Source organism: Mus musculus, chromosome 7 (assembly GCF_000001635.26).
Source record: "Mus musculus strain C57BL/6J chromosome 7, GRCm38.p6 C57BL/6J".
Classification (NCBI taxonomy): domain Eukaryota; kingdom Metazoa; phylum Chordata; class Mammalia; order Rodentia; family Muridae; genus Mus; species Mus musculus.
In genome coordinates, this window is record NC_000073.6 from 141,880,605 (window position 1) to 141,904,543 (window position 23,939).

At 46.6% G+C, this 23,939-nt stretch overlaps 1 protein-coding gene across 2 annotated transcripts; it reads right to left on the minus strand.

Moving 5' to 3' along the window:
- Window positions 1–975: 975 nt before the first annotated feature.
- On the minus strand, window positions 976–21,857 carry Tollip (toll interacting protein). 2 transcript variants are annotated; one of them, NM_001347562.1, is made up of 7 exons: window positions 21,672–21,857; window positions 18,091–18,179; window positions 12,136–12,285; window positions 11,380–11,562; window positions 10,098–10,250; window positions 8,903–8,993; window positions 976–3,977 (listed from the first exon to the last, which is right to left on the minus strand). In NM_001347562.1, the coding sequence occupies exons 2-7, from the start codon at window positions 18,109–18,111 to the stop codon at window positions 3,763–3,765; spliced, it is 813 nt and encodes a 270-aa protein (NP_001334491.1). In that variant the 5' UTR covers window positions 18,112–18,179; window positions 21,672–21,857; the 3' UTR covers window positions 976–3,762. The 2 variants fall into 2 exon arrangements, with proteins under 2 accessions (NP_001334491.1, NP_076253.1); NM_023764.4 differs by lacking the exon at window positions 18,091–18,179.
- Between the last annotated feature and the right edge of the window lie 2,082 nt (window positions 21,858–23,939).

Sequence of the window (23,939 nt, forward strand, 5' to 3'; positions counted from 1 at the left end):
GGACACATCAGGTTCCATGGCCCTGCAGTAGCAGGAGGGGTCTGTTACTATCAAAAGCCAGGTGGAGTCCCTGGTCTGAGCTGATACCTTGGGACATGTTGATGTTTGAGGGTTGTGCAGAACTGGCCCTACCCTTGGGGGGGCATCATAGGAGAGCCTGGGGGTGTGAGAGCAGGAGAGTTCACCCCTCACCCCTATCCTCAGCTAGCTGCAGTACTTGGAAAAACAGGCCCTAAACATCACCTAGAAAACAAAAAGTAAAGTAGAACTGACTCTGGTGGTGGGAGTTTTAGGTGACTCAGTCCCAGGGTTATGAGTATAGGAGAGGTGGCCCTGCCATTTGTTTCCTGTTTGGTGGCATGGATCAGGGAGAGGTCTCTTCCTCTCCACTCGCCCTAACTACCCACAGCAGGCTGGAGAGAGAGCAGGAGAACAGGCCCTGCGCCTCACCCAGGCAACACATTTGGACCTGACAGTGCAGACACGGATGAGCCAACCAAGAGCATGAGAGCTGAAGAGCTGGCTCTGTCCCCAGCTCAGGTACCTTCTCAGGCCCAGAGCTAGGGCTTGATAAACTGCTGGAGTGTGTGAAGGGGCTGGTCCTACAGATCCAAAGCTGCAGGATCTCCATGACACAGGGCACCAACAGGAAAGGCTAGAGGAGTCCCAATGAGGCTCCAGTATAGATGGTGTAGCAGAAGCCAGAGGTCTCATACTAGACCAATGACTCATTGCAATGAACATCTGCAAGAAGCATAGACAAAAGGATATACTGTGGAACACAGTGGAACACACTACAGCTTCCACAACAAGATATTTTCCGCCTCTGTTGGGGAAGGAGGTTGCAAGGGTGAAAGGCAGGTACTGGGGGGGGGGGGGGAAGAGGGAGATAACTCGGATTGGGGTGCTGGGGTGCACAGTGTGAAACTCACAAAGAACTAATAAAAAGTTTAAAAAAATACTCAAGAACAAAAATAGTAAACATTTCCTCAGAGGACTTTATTTTTCTATTTTATATAGACCACTTATTAAATTAGAAGGCTGAAAAGTAAAAATATATCATATAATCAAAGAAAAATATGGACATGGACCCCCCCATTCCCAAAATAATCACAGACAGTTCTGAGAACCATTCCCACCAACCTCCAGACAGTGTACCAGATGATACCAGTGTCTGTAAAGGGTGGCCTGGGAGGGCGAGGGCAGAGCCCAGTCGCACAACACTTCTGTCATCGGGTAGGCATCACTCACATGGTGAGATGAAAGCCTCTGGCCATGTCAGCCCACAAGCGTGCAGCAGGTTACAACTTCAGCCAACCAACATGTCCAGAGAAGAAAACAGGCCAGGCCATCCCTAGATGCATGCCTACACTAGAGCTGGCCCGAGGGGAGGGGGCTCCAGTGAACACCTTGAGAAATTTTGCTACCAACATCAATCTTCAAACTTGGCAAGAGCAGCAATTACACCCAGTGAGAGCCTGGTCCCCATGCAGAAGCCTGTCTGACTCGGCTGTGGCCTCTGCCTCTGAGCTCCTTCTAGGGATGACTCTTCATCTCAACAAGATTCAGGATGGGATGGAAGCCAACAAGCCATGCTCTGATGCCCTGGTACCTACACAGGCGCTGACAAGTGCTGCCTCTCTCCTTGCACTAGATGGGCGCTGACATGAAATTCCAAGACAAAAAAACAGCAAAACCTAGGAGTATCACTCAGGCCTTATAAAATGTGATCTTTCTTCAATCTATTAAAAAAATAAAATGTTCATGACAAAGGGAAGAGTCTGTGTTCAGCTCAAGTCTTAAATCTGTCTTAAAACCATCACTCTTCCTCATTTAAGCAGTCGTAAGTTAGTGAACGCTGCCTCTGAGTGCTGTGGGACTGCTCAGGGGCTGGCAGCAAATCGTGATGCTTCCTATAGAACCTCACAGAACAAAGTGGCCCTGTGTTCAACCTATACCTCCGTAAGGCAGATGCGGATGCACACAGCCGCCACACCTGAGACCTAGAGACAGGTACTGAGTGAGGTTCCTGCTCTGCAGTGTCTGCAGTCTGCTGGTAACACTAAGTGGACCACTTAAGGAGGTTCTGCCTGCCTGACTCATCCACCCTGCAAGAGGGCATCTGCTTACCAAGCACAAGGCCGATCAACAGTCTAGAATGGAGGCTTCCAGTGCCTGGTTGTGTTAAAGTAAGTGGTTGAATCTATTTAATAAACATTGGTCTTTCTTCTCCATTTTGCAGTTAAAAGGTTTAAAGACCTACAACTAAAGAAAAGTGCTTGTTACCACCATCCCATGCTCACCATCACCACATACTGCCTTTAGGCTTACAAAAATAAATACTTATAAACAATACATTTGACAAAAAGCACCCCTGTAGATAACAGCAAGTAGGATATTTTACCGCGTTTTTAGGAGGCAAAGACCAAAAACTGAAGCACTAATTTTCTTATTTGAAGTCCTTCACAACAGTCCAAACTGCTAGGAGTCACCTTCATGCCCTTATTGGTGGATCACATATCCAAACCGGGTGTGCAGATTCTCAGAAAACAAAAAGTAACGGCAATGTAAGGCAAAACTGTCCCACCATAACCCTGTGGCAATGCTGGAGCTTCCTAACAGCACCTTGTGACAGTACTGGTTCTGAGAAAGCTTTCACGGTCTGTATCTTAGCACAAGGCACCACTCAATTTCTCCCTAAATACATGTATGGCCAGGTCACGGGCTCAAAGGTTTGCAACCTAAAATACACTATACAATATCCACTGGTCAGGTACAGGCACCTCTACCTTTATGAAAGTTTAATTTAAGCATGAATTTTTATCACTCAAGCCAAGCTACAGTATGGGTCCACAGAGTATACTGCAGGTCAGTAGTGTCACAATGCTTGAATTTTAGTAGTAAGCACATAGTGCCACACCCACCCATCTCCTTCGCTTGACTCTGGGCTCTGTGATGAAGGTCTATCAACAAGAACAGCCCCTGGAGTAAGACCCATGATGCTGGTACTAAACAAGAGGATGTGGAAAGCAGCCTCCAGCAGTGAGGGCTAATGTGGGGCCTGGCCAACCAAGCACCAGGTCTGGATACCTTCTGTATTCAAGTTGGATTTCTGTGGCTGAAGCCTAGCCAGACAGTGGCAGATAAGCTAGACAGGAGGTTAGAGACCCACTGGATATGGCTGGGAAGCATATCTCACTGGCCAGGACTAGCTGAGGGGCCCATGTTCACATACAACATCAGAAGAGGGAAGGAGCTTTTAGCTTGAAAGTTCTAAAAATAACCTGTAAGTAAGTGCACATGAACTCAGTGCACCCTCAACAACCATCCCAGCTGGACTGAGTAACTCCATGCCATCCATCCATCAACTCAGAAGGATGCTGTACAATTTCTAGTATCTTGGCAGAGGCAGTTGCTTTCTGTAAGAATGCTTTCCAGAATAGGGTGAGGACAGGAGATGCAGGTCCCCAAACAGGACCACTGATCTGTGCAATAACAGGGCCATGCCACCATCACCCAGCTAGAGACTAGGAGAGAACTGTCCCCTAACTCTGTCCCCCAGCAACAATGAAGAGGACTGCCTGCTTAGAACCAAAAATCCACATGCATCCCCGAAATATGTAGGAAGGGGCGGCGCAGATGTCCAAGGAAGGGGTATGTGGATGGTCTTTCATTGGAATCTTGTGGGGATGGTGACCCTGGGGAGCCCTGGGTGGACAAGTCCAAGGGTCAGTGGTGTGAAGCCAAGGGCCACAGGCGGGTCTAGGACTCTTCACCCATTTGCAGCAAGGAATTGATGGCAGCATCTTTGTTCCCTCTCTGGGCTTCAAGCACAGAACGGATTACTTCCCTGTCCATGTTGGGAAACATGTCCTGGATAGCTTTGAGGTCCTCTTCATTACAGCGGGGCTGAGGAGCCACAGCTGGTGGGGGCATGGCCATCGGCACCATGCCAGGGCTGCAGACAGCAGGCATCCCTGAAAACAAAAGTTGAGGTTGGTTAAAAAGAGTGGGTTCAGCCAGGTGTTGTGGTGCCTGACTTTAATCCCAGTACTTGTAAGGCAACAGGAGAGTCTCTAAATTCAAGGCCAGCCTGGTCTACAGAGTGAGTTCCAGGACAGAGACAGTGGGATCACAAAGCTGCAGTGCCAAAGGAAGAAATAATACATCTCACTGGCCTCAAGGGAAAAGGCTACCTTAATCTGACTGGAAAACAGATCCCACAGGGATGCCCATGACAGATGGGATGGGCCATCCTCCTCACTACTGAGGCTCCCTCTCCTGAGGTATTTTCTTTCTGAACAAAAATTCAAGTTGAATATATCTAGTCAAAAATTACAGGGAGCAAGATGAAAATTTGGTAACCACATGTGCTACTTCAAGAACTTAGGAGACTCATCACGGACATGAGTCTTTACTGAGAATGCAGACAACAAACTAGTATGCTTGTTTTACCCAATACTCCAAAGTCCACTTGTGTCAAGATTCTAGAATTCACCTTCACAGCCTAACAAAGGCATTACAATAGTCATGCATATGGCAAGGTATAGCTACATAAAGTACTCCCTGAAAACTTCAAGAAAAGCTGCATATTAGCCTTTCACAATGAAGACAATACATATCAGAAAGTACATCACTTTCCAGCAGCCTGAGGTACCAAGGCCCCCAGTGGGGCACGGGAGCTAATCCTTTTGCCATGAGAGCAAAAAAGGCTGCTGGCAAAGGGCTTAGCACTGATGCTACATGGCTCCCTGCACCTTGTGATAGATGAAGAGGTACAAATTGAGAAACAGAGGCAGGTTTCCTAAGTACCCTCTGGGCCAGGCCATCACCTTCATGTCTCTGTCCTGACTGACCTAGACAGGCTGTCGTCAGTCTGTCACCTTACAAGTTGTCACCAGATAGTGGTGTAGCTGGCATTTGTTACTTTGTGGGTTCTTCTTTCTTCTACCTTTCTCCATCCTTTTGAACTCCTAACACTAGATAGGACAGAAAAACAGGATAGAAAGGAGGGAGGGCTTATCATTAGACTACTTCATGCTGATTAGGGGCATCAAGATCCTTGGGGCAAGTTTGATCTTTGCCATTAGCATATCTAACTACTTCTTGTTTCTTCTTTGCACATACAAACCACAACCAAACACAAACAACAACAAACAACAACCCACCCTGCCTCTCGGGGCTCTAGCACTTATATACCTTTTGAAATGTCTCCAGAGTTGTAAACACTACACAAGAAACTATCTATTGCTGGCAAAATCATGCCTCTGCTAGAGCATGAAGCAAATCATAGTCAATGGCATAACCCTTTGACGCCTTGTCATAAATGGACACAAACTGATAGAGTAGGACCAATTCATTCCCAATAGCAGGGCACTTAGCTACAATGCACACATTATAGACAGTACGCAGACACAGGTCAGTAAAACAAGAGCCTTTTCACCAATAGGATGCCACTCAGAAAAAAAAAGCAAAGGAGCTTTCCATTCAAGAAAAACTGGTGCTTAGCATGGCAGTACAGACAGCCTGGGTCCTAAACGGCCTTGCTGCAACAACCCAGAACTGACACCAACAGCTAAAAACTTCTGGGGCTACCCATGCTGACTAGGGAGCTCAGGGACAGGCTGCATATTACAGGACATTTCCAAGCTCTCAAACTAATGGACTCATAAACACACAGGTAACCCTTGATCCTCCACCTTCAGCTTCAGCTCTGCAAAGCAGCAGCTGTGATCTCCAATTCAAAACCTCAGACATAGACAACAGGGTCTATAAAGCAGCAGGCACCCACTAGCTATGCATTGTTCCCTGGGTAGACCAACAGGCAGTGAGAATAGGCTAACGTGTGAGTCTCCTCATTCCTGTCTAACTGTGCTTGAGTGTAGTCCTGTTTCATGCATGGTCTGTGTACACATACGTCACACTGTGAATAGTCAAGGGTATGAATCTTCCCAAGAGAGCAAACTGCAGCAGAAGCTGATATGAAGCAAGAAACACCACGTGACTTGACCTCACTCCTGAGAAACCTGAGAGCAACAGGAATAAAAATGCCCTGAATGAACTGCTGCTCCTGCTTCTGTGGACACATCACATCGACCGGATGGCATACCCTAATCGTCTCTGCACAGGATACCCCAAGTATTCTGCTAGGACAGCTCTGCCATCATAAACATACAGGAATTATAAGAACCAAAGCTGGGCATTAAGTTTCAACAAAGTAACATGCTTATTAATGCCCCCAATGATTAAGATAAATAAAAAACAAAAAACCATTCAAGAACTTTTTTAGAACTGATTCTCCCTGGGTTCAGAGAGAAGTGGCTAATTCTGGGGCAGAAGGAAATGTACAAGATAGCCAGAGGCTTCCTGTGCCAAAGTCAGGAAGCTCACACAGCATGTGAGACATCAAAAAGCACACAATTCAGCCTAAAGGCTTGGCCAATCTGGGATCACTGAGTGACAAAACAATATAGTAACAAATTAAGAGCTCAGAAAATAAAACAATCCTCAAGTCCACACTGCTACAATTATCAGTGGACAGCTCAGTCTGACAAAAACAGACAGCAACTGTAACCTTGAACACAGTCCTCGAGGTGATACGAAAGGATTCTCAAGAGAATGAAAAGGCAAACTGTGTCCCCTTACCGAATACTACAGTGTGAGCAGCAGAAATGAAAGAGAACAGCTTTCTAAGCAGCATCTGGGTTCTCCTGGCCAGATAGTGAACAGGGCAGCACAAATAACTGCAGGCAGAGCCTGTTACAAGTTCTGGGAAGACCCAGACCACCAGCCCTGTGGTCCGCAGCACGTCCCCTTGTGAAGTGTCCTCACTTCCAGGAAGCATGCTTGCATGGGGACAGAGCAGACATCAAGGCTGGTCTCCAAGGGAAAAATATCCTTTTATTTCTGTGGCAGCTTTTCTATCAGTAGGAAACTATTTCTAACTTTCAAAATGTACATCAAAAGTGAGGATCAAAGCCTATTTATAGAGGAGCCTTCCCTAAAATACACTCTAGAGGCATTACAGAGAATGAAGGACAGGAGCCAAGAAAGTAAACTAGTCAACAGCTTTTATCTTTTGTTTAGAAGTAGTTCTTCTGTTTGTAACTGGACAGAAATTTGTCTTTGTTGCTCCCCACCTCAACACCCTCTACCACCACCCAAAGATATGCTCAAGTCTGCCGCAAACCACCCCCACCCCACCCCACCCCCGCCCCAGTGCCTCTAGATTGACTTTACTTAGAAAGAGGGCAACCTTGTTTGGATAAGACCATGAAGGAGCAGAAAAGCCCCTGTCCAGTGACCTTACAGGACAGAAACACAAAAAGTGCGTGGTGACTCCAAGAATATGAAGACGGACCAGGGAGATATGGCCAGAAACCAAGTCACATCAAGATCTGGAAAAGGTTAGAAGTTCCCTCTCTGGAGCTTCAGAAAGGATTGCAGCCCGTTTGACTCCTGGCCTGAGAAACTGAGGGAAGAGACTTCTGCTGCATTGTTCCATCTGTGACCCCAGTGCCTCTGCTACACTGGGGTACCCTTTGTGCTCATTTCACTCCGCTTGCTTCTCCCTCCACAGACCTCCACAAATTCCATACACAGACTGATGGGACTGCAGTTCAAAAAGGAACCTGGGAGCCACTCTGGGAACCCAACCCTCATACCTCAGGATCCGATCATTGAACTGGACAGGTCAGGACCTTGTATTGGGGACTCTAGAAAGCACACATCCTAAAACTCCACTCTCCAGATTTCTAAGGCTCTTGGGGAACAACCACACTGCTTTAAGGTTTCTCTAAGGCCCTGGGTCACTCCCCACTTGACTGGTTTGCCCTCTACTGCAAACCTACTCCATTCCAAATACTACAGGGGCCTAGAAGCCTGTGAACTTACCCTCCCTTCCCTTTGCAAAGTGCTGCCCTTTGTTCCTGCAGGATGATTTGTCATAGGTAGAAGGCCCAAGTTCTGTCTGTCAGGCCTGTTTTCAGGATATGTGTGGGTGGATTTCATTCCCAAGTCCTGCACCATGTTCCCTAGCTCAGCTGGCATAGAGGCTGAGTCTAATAAAGGCTAATGAGTCACTCCATTCTGGCTGTGTGGGACCCTCAGACCCCACACCACTGAGCCATAGCAGCTTTGTGCTGTCTTAGATACAAGGCAACACTCACCCTGAGCACCTGCTAGCAGGGACCATGCAGGCCAAGTCCCATCCAGGATCTCATATTCCCTCCTGCCCTATAGACTGGCCATTCCCATTGGGATAGCAGAACTAGCATGGTCTGCTTGGACTACAGTTCCCTGGACCCTAGCAAGAGACTAGGGAGACTACAGGCCTGCCCTGATGTCTACTCTCAGAGCCACAGTTTTTCCTGTTGGCTGAAGCCAAGAAAGGAGCTGTGTGATCTCATCTGCTCATCTGGCTTGCCCTATTCTGGTAGGAGGACGAGTTGGATACCAGGCACTGTGAAAGCCACAGGAAGATTAGAAATTTAAAAAAATACATAAAAGCCACATCTTGACTTTATGACCCAAGCAGCTATTAATTTATATGGGTAAATACTTTCAATGAAAGCCATGATTTTCTTTTAAGATGTAGGTGCTCAGGGTGAGTGTTGTCTAACAGGAACCAGGTTGTCTTATTCCAGTAACTCATTCATAAAAATGACAATGTTTCTACAACTCCAAAAATTTCAACTCACCTTACTTGTGGCAATAATTAGGGCAAACACTATTGCCTATGTATGCATAAATAATTCAGATATGACACTGGAATAAGTTTTAGAAGGATCCTCATTTAAAGCAGCCATGCTTACACAATTCTACACTACTCAAGCTTCACAGGCCCTTCCCTCCTCCTGTCCTACTTTGTCCCAGGACTGCCTACCAAAGAAGCAGTACACACCTGCAATGGGCACATAGCCAACACCCTGCTGGTACACAGTTGGCATCAGGACCACAGGCTGAGGAGGCATCATCATGGCAGCTGGGAGGGACTGAAACACAACAAAGAAAAACATGTCAGTCAAGGAGGACCACACCATATGTCAATCTTGTTACTTCTGGTATCAGAGGAGTGGTCCTAGCCTCAGCCCAGACATTAACACCCAAGACATGGAGTCCTCAGCAAGAATGTAGTATTCCTGGCCTCTGGTTTCATCTGTACCAACACTCCCGCAGACTGCCTCCCTTCAGCTAGACAACTTGGGCTGCAGACTCCTAGCTCAGTTAGGAAAGTGGTGCACAAGCATGAGGACCTGAGTTCAATCCCCAGCATCTATGCATAAAGCCATGTTTGGTAGCTCATATCTATAATCCAAGGGATAGGGAGTCATAGACAAGAAGATCCCTCAAGTTCATTAGCCAGCCAATCTAGAGGAATGAGATTCAGTTTCAGTGAGAACAAAAGTCAGGGTGAAGATTAAAGAAAACAAATGATATCAACTACTGGCCTCACATGAGCTGCAACCACCACCGCTTCTCACACAGCCCCCTTCACGGTTTGTTCTGGAGACTGCATAAGTATCAGAAGCTTCTCTCAGAAATACTGAATTGGTTTGTTTGTTTGTTTAATATGTCTTAGTGTTCTGTGTGCATGTATATATGTGCATTATGTGTGTGCCTGATGCCAGTGAAGGTACTGAATCCCCTGGAACTGGAGTTACAGTTGGTTGTGAGCCACCATGTAGAGGCTGGGAATCAAACCTGGAAATTTCCACAAGAGCAGCAGTGCTCTTACCTGTTAAGCCACCTCTCCTGGACCAGCTCTAATAATCTTGAACTGTAGATGCGATAGTGTAAAATGGACCTATGCTACATAAAGCACCTGTTAAAGACAGGTAACACTCAACACCAGGAGAGGCATGTAGGATGGTCAAGCTGAGGAGGCCTGCATCAGAGTGCTTTATACTCCCCTGTTCTCAAAGACTCTGCAACAACTAAAATGAAAGGCCTAGATAATACAAAGGAGACACTGGGAGCTCAGATGCCCAGCCCTGCCTCCCATGACTTCCCAAGGTTCTGGGATTCTGGGAGCCATAGCTGCCTCAAGGAGGTGCCATAACCTCTTTGAGGATGGCCTCTCCGGACAGTGAACTCACCGTGTAGGACATGACCAGGTTAATCATGCCCTCCTTGTCATCGCCCTGCCTCCCACTCAGGCTATACCACTCGTCCTCCACTTGGCCCTGCTTCAGGGACTCGGGGATGGTGATGTGGGTCCAAGCTATGCGGTCATCCATGGAGAAGGCGCGCTGAGGAAGACAAGAGTAAAATGACCTCATCATGGCCCACAACAACCCATGTTATAGAGACGAGCTTTTCCTATGGCTGTGACTCCACCTGGACTGGTGCCTGCATCTACCTTCTATCTTCTTGGCAGGAGAGGTTCCTCCTCACTGCTCCATCTTCCGTCAAGGAGCTTCCCATTAAACCATAACGCCAGACCTCCATAGATCACCTAGACCTGGCCACCACCATTTCTGCATCTTCTGAGTAACAACCATGAGGCCAGGCCAAAGGACAATAAAGAATCTCTGGGCTGTCATCCTTGTTCAGGGATGGACACTATCTTCCCCAGTCCTTGGGCCCTTACTCCTAATCCACTAGATATAAGAAGCAAGTATCAAGCCCAGTAGGTACAGATGAGGACAAGAGCTCCAAGCCACCACCCACAGCCCCAAACCTCCTTCTCATATCCTTACTATTCTCAGACACAGAAGGAGGAGAAAGGGACAAAACCAACCAACTAAACAAACAAACAAGAAGAAAGTAGAGCAAGAGGCAGAGGGTCAAGACAAAGGAGAAACTGTGTCCCCTCACTGGGCCTCCCATGCCAATGTCCTCTTTGGCTCTCATGCCTCCATTTTTTTCCCACTGCCCTTTGCTGTTTCAAGGAAACAAGCATATGACCTCCACAGCTAAGCTACAAGGAGACATCTTCCACCTGAGTTTCCTGATTGCCCTCAAAAAGCTGCATGCCTAACTGCTGGAACAGCCATGGGACATTACTGGCAGAGCCTGGAACTCATGCCTACAAGAACAGTGCTCCCATCACGAGTGGAGCCTGACTTGCTTGAAATCTGACGTGCCCGTGAACATCTATTTTCACACTCTACTCATGCTTCTACTGCTGGTGATGGCTCCCAATGGACACTGTCAAAGGAACTGAGAGAAAAAATCTGTAGCTTGTCATTTAGCCACTAAATGCCAGGTGTCCAGGCAGGTCACACCCTGTCACCAGTCACTAAATGCTAGGTATGTATACAGGGCCTGAGCACCAGGAGAACAGCTTCATGACTAAACCCACAAGGCACACTACAGCACACCCATGTCTGTCAGATCCCAAACTAGACAGGTCTGTAACACTGGGGCATCTCTCACCTCATCGAAGATCTCAAGGTAGAACGAGTCCACACCTGGGGGCACTGTGCACTGAATGACTTTGTTCCAGCGAGGGTTCTTGGCCCCATTGTGTGCTGTGGGAGTTTCATAAACAGCATAGCCCAGACGCAGACGGCAGTAAGGGTCCATACGAGTCATGCCATAATTCTTTGCCAATTTTGCCTGAAACAACACCAAATTTAGAAAAATGTGGCATTCACCAGCAGAGACAAAGGCCAGTGCATCTGTAAACTGCTTTTCTTACAGATATTTCCCAGTGTGTGAAAAAACAGCCTTCAAGTTCACCTAATCGTGTCAGTAACCTGCTCTTGAACATGCTGCCAGTCACTCCTGGACTCATGCCCCTGGAACCTAGCCATACCTGGCAACACCTGTGAGCAGTAAGACAAGACCTCTCCTCTGACACTGCACTGAGTGTGCGCATCCTAGGCCTCAGCACGGAGCTGAGGTTGAATGGGAAGTGCGGTCGGCAGAGCTGTTGTGCAGGAATGAGCAGCTCACTGCTACAAAGGGGCCATCAGGGAAAGCGTCCTCACGGAGTACAATGCCTGACATGGACCAACAGTATCTTAGGCAGATCCCTGAGGAATCAACAGGTATTACCAGATATTTTCAAGAATAACTAGAATCAAAAAAATTCTACTGTGCACATGGGAAATGAGATGCAAAGCCCCATGCCCAGTGCCTCCCCTTCTGCTCAATCCCACCAGTCTTCAACAGGAAACTAAGACCCACCTGTACCACAGTGATGCTGAGGCGACCCACGGTACCAACTGTTCCTCCATACTGCAGCTGCTGGGCTGCCTGGGCATCCAGCTGGATCTGCTGCTGCTGTTGTGTGGGTGTTATACGGAGGAAGTCCTGGGGGAGTTCACCAATGTACACCTTCCAGTGAGGAGAGAAAAAGAGTAGAGTCAAAGCAGAATGCCAAGCAATCTCAAAGTACTATCTGGCTTACCTTAGAGAGGTGTGTCACTCAGGCACAGTCCAGCTCTGCTCACCTTACCAAAGTTTAGAGAGTGTTTTGCTTTTTTTTTATTTTTTTAAACAAGAGATCCAGCCTCCCCTCATCTGAGCTCCCTTTCCCTGAAGACACACACCTTATTCAGGAGGTACTCAAGGCAAACCAGACCCTTGGAAGGTTAAGAATATATTTCAGGGGAGCAAAATACTCACAGGAAGAAATATGGAAACAAAGTGTGGAACAGAGACTGAAGGAAATGCCATCCAGAAACTGCCCCACCTGGGGATCCATCCCATATACAGTCACCAAACCCAGACCCTATTGTAGATGCCTGAAAGTGCTTGCTGACAGGTGCCTAATATGGCTGTCCCCTGAGAGGCTCTACCAGAGCCTGACAAATACAGAGGTGGATGCTTGCAGCCAACCACTGGGCTGAGCTTGGGGGTCCTTGATGGAGTTGGAGAAGGGACTGAAGGAGCTGAGAGGGTTTGCAGCCCCATGAGGGGAGCAACAGTGTCAACTGGCCAGACCCCCTGGAGCTCCCAGGGACTAGACCACCAACCAAAGACTACACATGGAGGGACCTATGGCTCCAGTCGCATATGTGGCAGAGGATCGTCTTGTTGGATATCAGTGGAAGGAGCAGCCCTTGGGCCCAAGGGGTGTTCGATACCCCAGTGTAGGGGAATGCCAGGGCAGGAAGACAGAAGTGGGTAGGTGGGTGGGTAAGCACCCTCATATAGGCAGAGGGAGGGGCGATGGGATAGGGGATTTCTGAAGGGGAGACCCGGAAAGGGGAAAACATTTGCAATGTAAATAAAGATATCCAATAAAAAATAAATAAAAAAAGAATATATCTCAGTCAGTAAAAAGGCTAGCTCGAGGGAGACCTGAAGTGCTCTAAGAAAGTAGAGTTTTTCAAGAAAAAGAGGAGAGCAAAGGAAAGGGGAAAGGTTAACCAAGACTCCTAATGGTGGCCCTGGCTAAGATTCATTTTGGAGTTTAACCACAGGACCCCTACTGCAGAGGAAGACCAACGAATACATGATGAACCAGGGCTTCCTGGGAAGAAAACACCAATTGGAAATGGTATACCTACCTGGGGCCCAAGAAGGGAGGGCTAAGGACCCTTTTGTAGCAGCTGAGATGTTAGCTACTTAGGACCAGTGAGGACAGCCTTGGGAGCAAGCATCCACAGCTTCACCCAGGATAACACAACAGAAGCCAGGACTGCTCCTTGCCCAGTGGGTACCAGTCTAAGTTACATAGAGAAAATACTCACAATTAAGGGACAGCTGAGGAAGTTCTGAAGACTGAAAGCCCACTGAAGAAGGACCTGAGCAGCAATCAGGTGCCTAAAGCAGTCCTACCATGCATGCTTGCCCAGAAGCACCAATGTCAAATGTGAGCTGTGACAGAGTCAATTTACTGAGACCTGCTGGGAACACTTGGTATCCAGGTTCTATGACACCCTGCCTACCTCCACTGCACACACTCCCACCTGTCCACCCAGCCGTGGGTTCCCACTGATATGCACTATGTACACTTCCACTTTCTGCAGGGTTTTCAGCTCCCAGCACCTGGGAAACTCCAAGGGGTTTGGGTCTTCTTTTCAAAGGTCCTTGAAAAAGGTAGGCATGGTGGCTCACTTTCACATTCCCAGCACTTGGGAGACTGAGGCAGAGAGTTCAAAGCCAATCTGAGCTACATAGTGAGTTCCAGGCCAGCTTGAGTTATATAGCAAGACCCTATCCCAAAAAATAGATCAAATAAATTAATAAAGGAAAGAAGCAAGCAAAAGTCACTGGATCCTCAAGTCTAGCCCCTTACTCTCTCCCCATTTCTGTGTTTCCAAAACATACAGACTAGTCAGATGTTCAGAACCAACCAAGGATACAGCCCAGAGTTCTCTGTGGGCCACCCTGATGATGTTCCCACTACGATCCTCTAACTTGAAAAAAGCATGTCACACTTATCTGTGAGTGGTGACTACTTAGCAGCATACCCCTCTGCACCTCTGGGGTCACTCAGAGTCCAGAACAAGGAGGGAGCTCAGCCCTCATAGGCAGAAGCTTTCCACAAAGTAGCTGTGGCCAGTGAGACTCATGGTTACCAAGAAAGGCAGTTTCCAATACCTGAAGCCTCCCTTGGATAAACAGCCTTCCCCACGGCACACCACAAATGCTTCCGGGGAGTCCAGAAGAGATGAGGAAGGGCTGTGGCTCGAGAAGACAGGAGCCAGTATCTACGGTATAGAGGAAACCCTGAGTCCCTCCCAGAGGAATTTCTGTCCCATACCTGTGTTAGTCTACAGTGAATTTCGAGGGTGCACCTCCACGATGTATACCCAGTTTTATCTATACATCATAAATAGGTTATTAGGCAAAAACAGATTTTCTTCAGTCAGGTTCTTGGGGTTAATCTATATAGGCCAAGTTCTCACTTGTCATAGGAACAACTATCAATTGTATGCCATATAGTACAGTTTTAGGACTGCAGCAGGACACACTGTGCCTTTGAAGGATACACATAGGAGGGTAAGCAGACCAGTGGATATCACAGTGATAAGTCAGGATATAGGCAGTCATGGGGGATCTTCAGGCATGGAGGTCAGGAAAGACTATGTGGGACAAGTCAGGGCTGTTTTTTACTTTGTATCTTATCATTCTCTTCTTGGGACTAGAAACTTCAGACATTGAGATTTCCTATTATACTCTTCCAGGCTTTCATTAAAGAGATAGAGACTGCTGGGGTGGGGTGAGATTAAGATAAAATGTGGATAGGATTGAAGTAGAGCTCTGCAGTAGAACATTTGCCCAGCATGCACAATGCTCTAATTCAAATGTGCTATTTTTCAATAAAGATCTAACCATAAAATTATAAATAGGAAAGGAAAGTTTTAACATTGTGAATTTAACAGTGTTAATGAAGAGTAGAAAAGCAACATTGTGGTAGAGAAAGCTAACCCATTCTGACTTAGCTAGGTGAGACTTCATCTAAGCCAAGGATGTTCTACAACACCCTCAACAATGTTCTTTCTCAAAAAACAAAACAAAAACAAAAAAACAAGGAAGCCTGAGATGTGGTCAAAGGCAAGGCAAGGTACTGGGAGGAGCCCATAGCAGTGAAGGGAACAAGCTGAACAAGCTGAATGTAGAACATGGACTGAAGCCAGTTTCGTGGCAGTGACATTGGTCCGTGAATATGACATCAAGGAAAATGAGATGAGAACTTTTTTCTATAGCTTTTCTCAAGTCACAATTTTACTAGAAAAAGTTTCACCTTAACCTAAAGAGGGAGCAGGGAGAGTAGGAAAGACGTAAGCCTGAGCCAGATAAACAAGGTGGTTATACAACCAATACTCTCTGTCCTGGGAGGGAAAGACAAGCCTGCCTGTTGCTGCAGGTCCCTGATGAGTTGTCTAAATGAGGACACCTCTTGCTATACCTAAAGGAGTCACCACTGTTAGCATAGTGAGGAATACTTCAAAACAAGAGATGAATTCAGGCATTGGTGCAAATTCTATAAAGTCACTGACAGCACTAGAAAATACCATCAATAAACAGCTATTTTTAGTAAAGTTTTAAAATACAGGGCTAATCCTAAGATGTATTTTTGCCATATACTGGTGGATGAAATTTTTGCCATATATTGGCCACATGAAATAAATTTTTATCATGGCTTAAAGACTCAGAAAAATTAAATGATGATTCTGTTAACAGACTCACAGTAGATCTTTTTTGCAGTTTATCTAAGAGTATAAGATGAATACTAACAAATGACTTCAAACATGTTGGTTAAGAGCCAACAAATTCAATTCCAGGCACGGGTCCCATGGCAAAGCTGCAAGAACATAGCATAAGTATGCTGGTTCCTTCAGGCCCAGGACAAAGGAAGAGCCACCAAGCAAAGCATCTCTGTGGCCCAGACTCACAACTGGCAAAAAGAATGAGATATTTCTGTGTCCCTAAAAGAATGAAAGGAATCCCTAGGACCCTGACCAAAAAAAGGGGGACAAGTAGGCAGGGCACAGTAGGCTTCAGCCTTGGCTCTGTGTAGCATTTGAGGGCAACTCAAACTAGGAACAGGCGGACAAATCTAGTAAATGAGGGCACACATAATGAATCTAATGAATTTAGAATCTGCAGCACAGCCCATGGGACTTCCCTATCTACAGAGAAGCTAGATGTCTCTCCTAGGGGTTGTCCAAAGGCATCTGGCCTGCCCAGCACAGAGAACCTATCTGCTAGCATGTCTGGGACACTGTAGGAACTCAAGAAGGTGCTAGTCTAGAGTTCAGCAAAAAAGATAGGCAGCGACACAGTTACTTCTACAGGTGAGTGTGCATACAAGTATGTGAGTTGCATGCATGCATCCATGTGTGTGAGGCTCTGGCACTGCAAGGCTAACGGGAGCAAGGAAGAATCCTAAAGCAGCAGCAGTTCATAGTTTAGAGTATCTGGCAGCTGGGCAGAGGTGGATCTACTGCCTGATGCCTTCCAGAGCCAGTGATCACAGGGATTCCTATGCACAAAACTAGCTGCTGCTCTCTCCCCACAGTCACTGCAGCCAGTCCTATTGGCCTTCATAGGTACCTGGCAACTTCACAACCACCTGAACCCAGCTCTTCTGCCTCTCTGGTGTCAAAGCAAAATAGTATCAGAAAAGGATTCGATCACAGAAATATGTTTTCTGAAAAATGAAAAACAATTCATAAGGACCTAGCATCTTACTAGTTCATGGTATTTCCATGAGCTGGGCCTGTTGCACTCTCCATGCATAAATCTGGCGCATCCTCATGAGCCCTGACAACAGTTCTATATTGTTCAATATATGGCGATCGGCCCTCAGTCAGGATGGAAACTGCACTTGAAAGGCTTTCAGTGGTTTATACTGAAACTCCAAAGAATGGAAGACTAGTAAAGGAGTGACGAGATGACAGCAGGGCAGGCATGCAGTGGACTGAGTGCCACTCCACACAGCCCTCAGGAACTACACTCAAGAGTTCTAAAAGAACAGCTTGAAAGCACAGCCAAGACCCTGATGAACAGACACAGGGGGATGAGGAAGAAGATTCACATCTCAGATCTGAACAAGCACTGACAAAAATGCTACTGCTCAAAGGAAGGGGAACCATCATATATGGCACAACCACACCAGGTGGGATGGGACCACCGGGTCACCACCAACTATGGTCTTTGCACAGACTGGGGACCACAGAGACACAACCAACTTTAGATCTGCAAGACTGTGTGTTAAAATTCCTGGGGTAACTCCCAAGAGAAAAGAAATAAACCATACATTTACCAAACTGGTAAAGAATTTACTACTTATTAAATACATTTTCAAAAATATGATTACTACTAATTACACACATTAAAAACTATTTAATGAATCAAAACAAATGCAAGCCTTAAAGTGTTAAATGTGTATATATTTATGCCATATAAAATAAAATAGGTTTCAATAGAAACCTGTACTTCTTAGATTTGACTTTTAAGGACACAGCTATATGTTGTTGTGGGTAGACTCCTCCTAAACATAAATGTTGAATAAAATGTAAAGTCAAAACATAAACGAAAGAAAGAAAAACCCTGTAAATATTTTTTAAAAGGAAAAACAGAGTAGTTACAAAATTGCATAAAATAAAAAGGCAAGAAGCCAATAGAGGTCACTATCTGGTCACCACAGCCTGATGTTAGACTTATACTCAGGTATAGCCTCACCTCAGAATCCAGAGCAGACATTCTCAAGGACCCAGAGACATAGGCCTAGTGGCCAGCTGGGGAGCACAACCTCTTGCTCAGGTTCTGCCCTGTGAAGATGTATAGACAAGAGGATGCTAACTCACACAGGAGGTTTGAAAACTACAGGTATATAGTAACACTAATAAGTAAATAAATAAATAATAAATAAATAAATAAATAAATAAATCTGACATACATCCTAAGGAACTCAAATCCCTTCTCCATTACTAGAAAATTAGAAGCCTCATTTTACTGTACTTTAGAAACTAAACAACCCAGGCACCTCTGGGTGATGAGAAAAGCTTATCTTTAACAGGAGATCCAGTTACCAAGTACAGAACATATGAACAAATTAAAAATGACTCTTTTGGGGCTGGAGAGATGTTTCAGTGGTTAAGTGCAGTGGCTGCTCTTCCAGAGAACCTGGGTTCAATTTCTAGCACCTACATGGTTCAGAACTATGTGTATCTCCAGTTCTGGGGAATCTGACCCCTCTCCTGACTTCCATGGGCCCCAAGAATGCACATGGTATACATACATATACACAGGGGAAATATTCATACATACAAAGTAATCTACAAATTAAAAAAAAAATCACTTTGCCATCACTAATCAAGTCATTGGTTCAGCAAGGCATGGACACTAAGGACCACCCACAGAATGAGGAGGGGCAAAGCCAGAGTCAGTGGTCTCTGGCAAAGCTCACTGGTTAACCAGCATCTCACACAGGACAAGGCAGAACCTGTGGGACTCTACACAACACATCTATAAAGGAGAACCTTCAAAATGCCAGCCCTACATGTGGTGCAGCCTCCAGGGAGCAAGACCTCCTACATGTATCCCCACAAGAAGTTGGATCCTACAAGTCACTCACTGTAGGGAAGGAGTGGGTTTATGGACTTAGTAGCAAAAAGGGTTGGTAATTTCAAAATACCAGCATTTTCAAAAGCAATATAGATATAGCATAGGGTTCAGTGCCCTGCAGTGGCTATTTTTAACCCCCCACCCACGAAAAAAAAAAAAACACCCTAAAGTCTAAAACTATAAAAGACCACATATCCCAGGGAAGAACTTATTCCTTTACAACCATGTAGGTGCGGCTATCTGTCCTCATACCTGCCCACCTAAACCCTTAACCAAGGACAGAGAGCCCTCCTCACCCTGATGAGATTGTCCTCTGCCTTTTATAGCCTGCCAAGATACTCTTGTCAGTCCTTTCCACTCCTCAGAGGTAAAGGTCAGCTACAGAGTCAACTGCCCAAGCCTAAGTCCAGGTTCATAGGATGGAGACACTGGGCCATGGTCTAATCCCGGTTGGACTACACAAAGAAGGCTGCTTGCAGGACCCAGCACTGACCAAATGCATGCACTTCATCTGTTTAGAAGCAGCACTTGGTTCACTTAGGGTTCATACAACCCTGAGTGTGATATGAATAGCAGAGAAGCATACCACACTCTGGCAGTTCTACTAGACCTTGACAACTGGCTAAAAGCTTTTCAAATATTAGTGAATCCAGAGGTAGATGAGTATATCATTCCAGGTGAAGTGGCCAGTGAAAAGTTGAAAACTGAAAAAGGTCTGCACTCTAAGAAATAGCACTTCCCAGATGAAGTTCAAGGCCTTCTATTCTACAGAGACCCTGGCTATGGCCCATGCAGTCCTCCCACATCAAGTCACTGGAAAGAGCACAGATCTGATGGTGACTGTCATTCTCTGGCTTACATAAGTTACGATGCATAGCTGTGTCCCTGTGCTCCACACCTGTGGCTCAGTGTCCAGTTACTCTAAATATTGTGACCACTAATACTATGATGAAGATATGCATATCCCAAATAAACCTTGAGATACCCGTCACTTATGACAAGTTCTTACAGCCCAAAGTTACAAGTCATGAAAACCTAAAACCACTCAGCTGTCTATGTTGTATTTCTATGACTACATTCTCCCAGGAACTCTGGGCAAGTAGAAAGATCAAACGTCAGGATTTGACTCCACAGATTCTGCTAGTATCAACATCATCTGACACTCCCAATTACTCATCACTGTGTAGGTTATTGCAGCTCTGTACAACACCAGAGTTTCTCTAAGCAACAGGGAAAGATAGCTTCTTACTCATGACAGACATGGAGTTCACCATCAGATGAATTCAAACTCAGCCTGAACCACAAGAGATAAGGACACTCTCAGACCACACGGTAAGAAAGGGTCCACTCTCCTTGGCCATGTGTCCACTTGGCAGGGGATATGAAAAGGGCAAAGCTCTGTCTCCCTTTCTCCTCTGGCAGCCACCATCAATCTTCTATAGTTTGCTGAGACACCGTGAGGATGAAGAAGGGTTGATGAACATGAAAGTAACTCCAACATTGGAAATCTCCATCCAAGTTTGACAGTGGCTCAGGAGATCTGGCTTCAAAGCCCTCCTAAAAAGCATCTAACAAGCCTGAGGCTTTCTTCAAAGTCAGGAAATCAGTAATCTATCCCAAGGAGTTACCTGTTACACACACACACACACACACACACACACACACACACACGCACACACACACACACAATCAACACCAAGCTGTCAGGGTGAAAAAACTCTGGGAAACCACAGGCTTTGCAGGCACACTCAATATTAACTTCAGGGGAAAAGGCACTGAGGTGCTGATCAGAACAATGTTCTACTCCACACAGCCACAGTTGGCTAACAACATCCCACCCACACCAGTCTCAGGGAGCTACTGGGAGGCCATACACACTAGGGGAGGTGAGACAGGTAGTATAATAGAACCCAAGACAATCCTGAAGAGACAACCCTGTTGGGTCTTCCAAGTTCTCTGCTCCCCTCTCCTCGTTTATAAATGAAGAAATTGAGGCTTGAAAAGGTAGCCACTAACTAAGCTCAAGAGGTAGTACCCTATTTTCTATAGATGTTAGGGAGAAGAGGAAACTGTCACAAGTAAGGACAGACTACAAAGTGGGATCTTTCACCATTTCTGAAACCAAGGAGACCAGGTTATCTCTCTCCTTTGGGGGACCAAAGGTGTCCGACTCCACTCCTCTGAGAGACGGGGAACCAAGGCACCTCTCAGTTTGGGAAATTAATGTAGTCAGTACCACTCTCAATCTGGGAGACCAAGAGTCAGGGCTTGTGTCCATCTGGGAGACCAAGCAGGTGATAGATCTGAGAACGTAAGGGGTTCAGGGCCCTTTCTATCTGAGGAACTAAGGGAAGTCGGGGTCCCACTCCATCTGGGGACCAATGGGGTAAGGTTTCTTCTGTGTAGAGGAACCCTATTCAGGGCCTCCACCCAGGAGGACCACGGGAGTCAGGATCCCTCTCCATGAAGGAGGCCAGGAGCTTCAGGGCCCGTGGGCATCTGGGGAACCATCAAATTCTGCCTTCCTCCACCCCAGATGTCCGATAGACGAGAGTCGCTGCTCCGGGTGGGTACCCGAAGGTAGGACCCGCGAAGCCCCGGGACGGAAGAGCAACCCGCGAGGGGCCCCGTAAAAGACTGAGGAGTCCGACCCCAGGCTCCACTGCCCCAGCCAGGCTCTGGCCCAGAGCACTCACCGGCCCGCGCTGCGTGCTGACGGTGGTCGCCATGGTGCTGCGGCGGCCCTCTGCCTCGCCAACTGCACAGAGACCCGCCGGGAGAGCTCTTCCGCTCCCACCACAAGCTGCGTCGCCGACCGTTGTCCCGCGAGGCAATCGGCTCTTCAGTCAGCTGACAGTCGCCCCGCCCCGCCCCACCCCGGCGTTCCCAAAGCACAGAGCTTGGCAATAGCTGGCCCCGCCCCTTCCGGCTAATCCGCGCACGCGTGTTCCGACCTCAGGGGGAAATGGGTCTCCCGTACACGCCTGCGCAGTGGCTCCCTTCGGGCGCTCAGCAGCCCGTTAAAATGGCTGTCAGACTGTTTGCGCATGCCTAAACCTGAACACTCTCCTGCGGGCAGAAGCCTGCTCACCCAGTCGCATACACCTAGAACAGGGACGCACATCTCAATTCGGTCGAGTTGCCACAGCGTCTAGTCACCTAACTGGAGATAGCTGTGATACCACCGCTTGCAGGTGCGTGATCCGCTTGGAGAAAACTGAGGTTTGGCTGCCTGAGCGAAAAAAAAAACAGATGGCAGTAGAACCAGCTACCCTCAAGCTCTTGAATTACCTCAAAATTCTGTGGGAGGGAGAACATTTATATTTAAATTTTAAAAGAAGAAACCAAGCTGAAGGAGAGACAAGAGTGGGACGGAAAACTTCCACCAGCCTTGGATTTGCTAAATGAATGGAGAGATGAAGATCTGTCCCTAGGAAACCCGGGCCACCCACTCTTGCCTTTTCAGAGCACTCTCTTCAGAAGAATACTTGGCCAGATAGAACCAGGGTAGTTCCTATAAGGAGTTTACCCTATGGTGGTCACCAGTCTGTAGGTCCCCTTTTACTTGTGCGGCAATAGACTTGGTACTGTCTAGGAGTACCAAGAACATTTCCTCACTCACACCATGTTCTCTTGTGTTCCTTTCATCTTTAAGATTACATCTTCCAACTCTAGTGACAGTCTCTACCTTGGCATAACATGGGACTGCATCTGGGCTCTGTTCCTGGACACTGATCTATATCCAGTTCTCACCGGTCTCTAGCTCCTGTTGCCCAAACTGTCATCTCTATGCTGATAAAGCTAAGACACAAAAGACTATCCATTGTGGCAGACAGAGTTTTAAAGAGACCCCTGATCTCTCCTGGTGTCCACATCCCTGCTCAATCCTTTCTTCTTGGTTATAGACAAAACCTGTGACTTGTGTCTAAACATGCAGCAGACAACCTGTTGTATAAAATTATATCTGGATAGCACAATAGGATCCCCTTGTGACTAAGACCACACATATGGCCTCTGATGAATCCCAAATCCTTCAGTACTAAGCAGTTTAAAAAAGACACACACCACCACCAACAACACCAAGGGGGAATTGTTCCCAAGAAAAAACTTTATCTCATAAAATGCTTCAGTACGTTCCTGAAATCAGTTCAAGCCCTGGCACAGTCTGTCAGAGCAGAACCACAGCATTTGTTCTTCCTTGACTTAAAGCTCTCTCATGGTGGGGATCACGTGGCTGGACATAATCTTACTTGTTTCTACTAGATTTGCAGCAGATAGAAACTCTGGTATAGGTGGACTATGATAAAATTCACCTAGGTTACTTTGCAGAAACTTGAAAACTAGCTCTGCTGCTAGTACTGACTCCACTCAGCAGAGAGGTTATGGGTAACAGAAAATGGATGAAAGGCTTAGCATCTCTGTGTTCATCATCTTGTATTTGTCCCCTTTGTTGCCTTCACTCTTGACTCGGATTTGTAGTGCTTTTCTATTGATGGGATAAGACCAAGGTAACTTACAGAAGAGTTTAATTTAGACTTATGGTTTCAGAAGGTTAGAGTCCATGATGGTGGAGCAGAGATAGCAGGTGGCTGGAGCAACCACTGAGAGGCAAGCAGGAGACAGAGACATATTAGGATTGGGATCAGTCTTTTGAAACCTCAAAGTCTTTCCCTAGTGACATACCTCCTCCAACAAGGCCACACCTCCTAACCCTTCTCAAATACACCACTGAGGATCAATTAATCCAATGTGAGCCTATGGGCTCAACTGCCACAAGATGCTACTCAACTCTGTATGGAGACACACAGAAACTCTGAGAAATGTGTTGTTGCTGGGTACAGTGGCACATATCTATAATCCCGATCATTAGGAGGCTGAGATGGGAGCAGGACTGGGAAATTGAGGCCAGCCTGGTCTACAAACCAAAGGGTGAAAAGCAGTTATGTCCAAGACCACAGGGCTAA

What these genes read in the sequence shown, in the direction of transcription:
- Tollip (NM_023764.4), bottom strand. Translation starts at nt 21,704, where the DNA reads ATGGCGACCACCGTCAGCACGCAGCGCGGGCCG. An exon ending in TCAGCATCACTGTGGTACAG is followed by an intron (nt 11,563 to 12,135) that starts GTGGGTCTTAGT and finishes GTGTTGTTTCAG; the next exon opens with GCAAAATTGGCAAAGAATTA. An exon ending in TGGCTATGTGCCCATTGCAG is followed by an intron (nt 3,978 to 8,902) that starts GTGTGTACTGCT and finishes TTTTGTTTTCAG; the next exon opens with GGATGCCTGCTGTCTGCAGC.